Below are 4,944 nucleotides of genomic sequence, written 5' to 3' on the forward strand. Positions count from 1 at the left end.
TGCAGGAAGTGGGGCAGGGGCTTAGCAGGGGGCACCCTGCTGCAGGGAGCAGGGTGGGGGGTGTCAGTGTGGGGTGCTGGGATCCCAGGAGGCCAAGGACGGTGGGTTCTTGTTTCATCAGGAATTTCATTATTTGAGGAGGGAAGATTTGCAGTTTGGCTGGGCAGGGGGAGAGGGAAACTGAGGCAAGGGGGGGCCAAGGCAGCGGCTGCATCTGAGCTTGGACACAGTCTCCCACTCCCAGCGCACTGGGGCTCATCTCTGCTGTCTAAGAAGGGGGGCAGCAAGAGGCTTTGCAGCGAGCCCTTCTGCTGGGCGCACTCAGGACCGCTGTGCTGCGTGTCGTGGCCCCTGTACTGCCAGCAGCTGCCTCCATGCCTGGAAGCTCCGGGATTAAACAAACCCTGGACTGAGACGCTCAGCCGGGGCCACCAGCTTGGAGAGACTCGCCCCCCTCGGCCCGGGTTTCCTGGAATCAGCCCCGTGCTAGGAAAGGCTCCGGCTGCTTTCGGTTTCCATCTGACTGACGCGTTCAGGGGATTTTGAGCTGCCAGCCCCAGCTCATTCCCCCACCCCAGTATGTGGGTTGGCAGCTGTCAGGGCTGGCACCAGGCGTCCTGTGCTGCAGGGAACGGGGGGGCTTACTACCCCCTGCTCTAACCACCAGACCCCACTCCCCTCCAGAGCCAGGGAGAGAACCCAGGAGTCCTGGCTCCCAGCCCCCCTTGCTCTAACCACCAGCCCCCACTCCCCTCCAGAGCCAGGGAGAGAACCCAGGAGTCCTGGCTCCCAGCCCCCCTTGCTCTAACCACCAGACCCCACTCCCTTCCAGAGGCAGGAACCCAGGAGTCCTGTCCCCAGTCCCCCGCTGGAGGAGGAGCAGAGGTTTCATGCCAGCAAGCGGCTGAGCTGGGCTCTGGGTGTCTTTGCCTGAGACTTTTTCTCTCACTTTCCAGACTGGCTGGGGCTGGTGACCAGGCAGGAAGATGCTGACGGACCTGAGGTCACCCGGCTTCAACGCTGAGAGACTAACTGGGGGAGCTGGCCTGGGGGGACATATCTGCCTTGCTGTGCCCTGGGGAAAGAACCCAGGAGTCCTGGTTCCCAGCCCCTCCCCACTCTAATCCACTAGACCCCACTCCCCCACCCCCCGAGCCGTGTATGGGGCCTGTCAGGGCATAGAGCTCTCACCCGCTCATTAGTGAGTTACCCAGGGAGGTCCTGGCAGCGCAAATGCTGGAGGACAGTTTAAGCAGCGGGATTGGCTGGCACCGGTCAGGAATGAGCACAGACCCAAGCCCCTGCTGTGTGAAATCCTGACCCGATTAGGGCCCAGCTGGGGTGGTGTCATCTTGCTGTCACCGGCTGGCAATGTGCTGCTTAGCCTGCTCCCTTCAAGTGCTCCGGGGTCGCTCTGGCCTCTCTCACCAGGCTCTGACATCTGCCTTGTGCCCCACAATGGCATGGAAGAAGCACCAGGGCTGGGTGTTCCTGCTGAAATGATCAGCAGTGACACAGTTAACATGGCCATCGTTAGGTTCCAGGGGTAACATTATATTGCTACGAAAGACACAACTCACACTGGGGTCAGGCTCTCTGCAGACACAGGCAGCAAACCAGGTGTATTCAGGTCACATTGGGAAGGTTTTGTAGAGGCCCAGGGCCAGATTCTCACTGACACTGGGGCCCTGTTTGGCCTGGAAGTGGGTGAAAATATAGCATGGACCTCTTTGTACTTCCCAAGCTCTGTAAAAGGGGTCCTAGCACCAGTGAGAATCCAGCCCTGCCCCACAAGCCCTTGTGACTGCAAAGAAAAGTTCCAAACGTGACCTCTTCCGGGCAGGGTTTTCTGCCTGAATGTGCAGAGGGCCTGAGCCGAAAGCCCTGCGAGTGGCATGAACTGCCCTGTTTCTAGTGACCGTCTGCTAACGCTGAAACCCAATGACAACGTGATTACCTGTTTTGCTGATCGTTCCAGCTATGGGTTGGCCTGGGTGTAGTGCCTGAGGTTGGAGTCACTCATTGCTGGGCGGAAGTGGGATAAACGCTCCCTTTGCGTGCGCCTCTGGGGCGGAGCGCTTTGGACACCAGCTGTTCACACACAGCCCGCTCTTCCTGCAGGGCTCTCTGCCGCTCCCTCTCTTTAGCCCGTGGCCATGGAGGAGCCCATGGTCCTGGTGGCGAACGGCGCCGAGGGGGAGCTGGAGGTGAACCCCGCGGCGCTGGAGATCCTGCGTGGCGTGGCCCAGCTCGTGGTGGTGGTGGCCATCGTGGGGCTGTACCACACTGGCAAGTCTTATCTCATGAACTCCTTGGCCGGGAAGCAGAGAGGTTTCCCAGTCCCTCTTCCCGTTGGCCCCGAGCTGGAGCCGGGAACGAGGGGGCAGCTGAGCCTGGGCGCTGGGTCTCTCTCTCGTCTCCTCTCTCCCCAGGGTTCTCGCTGGGCGCCACCATCCAGTCGCACACCAAGGGCATCTGGATGTGGTGCCTGCCTGTCACGGCGTCCCCAGGCGATGCTCTGGAACTGATCCCCATGAAGCCAGGCAGGACTCTGGGGAAGTCTCCTCTCGGGGAGCAGCCTGTCTGCAGGACACACGGCTCACCCGGCTTCCACCTTCCTGGGTCTGACCTCGGAGCATTCAGCCTCCTCTGCCCCTCCGTGCGCTTCCCACAGCGAGTCCGCTCAGGCGGGGTCCTGGGGAAGCCAGAGGGTCCTGCCCCCCAACTCCGCAGTCAGACGGGACTCTCAGCCAGCCAGTAAAACAGAAGGTTTATTAGACGACAGGAACATGGTCTAACACAGAGCTTGTAGGTGCAGAGAACAGGACCCCTCAGCTGGGTCCATTTTGGGGGGCAGTGAGCCAGACAACCCCGTCTGCCCTTCACTCCTCGTCCCCAGCCAGCCCGAAACTGAAACTCCCTCCAGCCCCCCCTCCTCTGGGCTTTGTCCCTTTCCGGGGCCAGGAGGTCACCGGATTCCTTTGTTCTCTAACCCTTTAGCTCTCACCTTGGGGGGGGGGGGGAATAGCCCAGGCCATCAGTGGCCAGGAAACAGGGTGTCGGCCATTCTCTGTGTCCAGACCCCTGCACACACCTGCCCTCTAGGGCTCTGCAACGATCACACCCCCTTACTCCACCCCCTAGAGACTTAAGAACTGCCTAGGGGAAACTGAGGCACCCCCACACTTTTCAGAGGAAACATTAAGAACAGTCCCACTTCATCACACTGCCCCACCCCTGCCGGGCCAGCTTGCTGCTGGACACCGAGGGGCTGGGCGAGTGGGGGGTGTGACGATGTGACGCAGCAAAGAGTGGGGAGTGTTGACCTGGGACTGTGCCCTGGGGAGGGGAGACCTGAGAGCCTGTCACCTGAGCCGGGAGGGGGAGGTGACACCTCTGCCCAGGAATGTGAAGACAGGCTGTAGGAGAGAGCCTGCTGGGGGGGTTCAGTTTCAGTTTGGGGCTGGGTGGAGGAACGCAGGGAACCCCAGGGCTGGGATCTGAGCTCCCTGCTCCTCCAGAAGGACTTGACTGAGGGGTCCTGGGTGTACCCACAAGCTCTGTTTTGGACTGTGTTCCTGTTGTCCAATAAACCTTCCGTTTTACTGGCTGGCTGAGCGTCTCAGGGAATCCCAGGGAGAGGGGTGCAGGGCCTGGACTCCCCCACACTCCGTGACAGGGGGCGGTGGGAGGGAGCTGGGGGAAGGGGCCGTGCAGCCCTTGCCCGGGGAGAAGATTCTGAGACCCCAGGGCCAGAGGGACGCTGTGACCATCTAGCCTGGCCCCAGGGTTGGTCTAAGGGGTGGGTGGCTGAGCGCCAGCCTGGAGTGCGGTATTCAAGGGGGCCCCATGCAAGTACCTCCCACCCAGTTCTGCTGTCTGGCTGCAGGTATCATTTTGGTATTTAAAGTTATAGGTATTGACTCTGTACCCATTTCAAATGTTGGCTCTGGGGGTAACGCCCAGGAGTTGATCAGCCAGATAGGCCATGTAAGATATCTGCAAAAATGTTATAATTTTTCAGATAAGATCATCTTGTTTATATGTTTGTGTCACCTTTGTATGATGAATTATAGATCTGTCTGTATGTCTGAATTTCAAACCTGTGCTCTGCTTCCGGGGGACACCCCAGCCAAGTTGGGGTCAGTTCTGCCTAGCCTGCTGGGTGGCCCATTAAGGACACTCAGCGACACAACTGACCCACTGAGAGAAGGCAGAGACGCCTGGGGACTCAGCCAGGTGTGCAGGGCCCTGCCTAGGGACAGAGCTCTGAGGTGTTCCCAGGCCATGGGATGGGCAGCTTGTCCTTGGGACACAGAAAGCAGAGACCACACGGCAAGAGACTATAAAAGGCAGCTGCTGCTCCTCCATCTGGTCTTCAGTCCTGCCTCTGGCCTCTGGCGGGACTTTGCTACAAACTGAAGCTCTGAACCAAGGACTGAAGGACCCGTCCCAGCTGGGGATGTTCTCCAGAGACGGGATTTGAACCTGCCGTTTATTCCATCCCTGCTGCAAGCCTGAGCCGAGAACTTGGCCATGACTGGATGGAATTGATTCCATTGAACCTGTTCCAGCTCTCGTCTCTATTTCTTTCCTTTTATGAATAAACCTTTAGATTTTAGACTCTAGGGGATTGGCGACAGCATGATTGGTGGGTAGGATCTGACTTGTCTATTGACCTGGGGCTGGGGCGTGGTCCTTTGGGATCGAGGGAACCTTTGTTCTGTTCCCGGGGCATTGGTACCGTGGAGCCGGGGGGGGGTAACACTGCGGGGGCCCAGCCTGGGGCAGGAGAAGGGATTGCTGGCAGCCGGTGACGCTGGTTTGTCGTTTCTGTCCCGCAGCGTCTCTGACCCTGAGCGTGTCCCTCCCCTGCTGGGGGCTCTCAGCAGCGACGGGCCCCCAGAGTCAAACTCCTCCAGCCGGCCTGGGCAGGGGCTGTGA

The 4,944-nt window shown here is 59.6% G+C and overlaps 1 protein-coding gene across 1 annotated transcript; it reads left to right on the forward strand.

The window, feature by feature from the left end:
* Positions 1-2,156: 2,156 nt before the first annotated feature.
* On the forward strand, positions 2,157-4,944 carry LOC311514200 (guanylate-binding protein 1-like; the record flags this gene model as incomplete). The annotated part of the gene is made up of 3 exons (XM_084652604.1): positions 2,157-2,331; positions 2,433-2,559; positions 4,845-4,944. The coding sequence occupies 3 exons, from the start codon at positions 2,157-2,159 to the stop codon at positions 4,942-4,944; spliced, it is 402 nt and encodes a 133-aa protein (XP_084508730.1).

The sequence above is a fragment of the Lepidochelys olivacea genome (genome assembly GCF_965140295.1).
Source record: "Lepidochelys olivacea isolate rLepOli2 genome assembly, contig: Scaffold_29, whole genome shotgun sequence".
Classification (NCBI taxonomy): domain Eukaryota; kingdom Metazoa; phylum Chordata; order Testudines; family Cheloniidae; genus Lepidochelys; species Lepidochelys olivacea.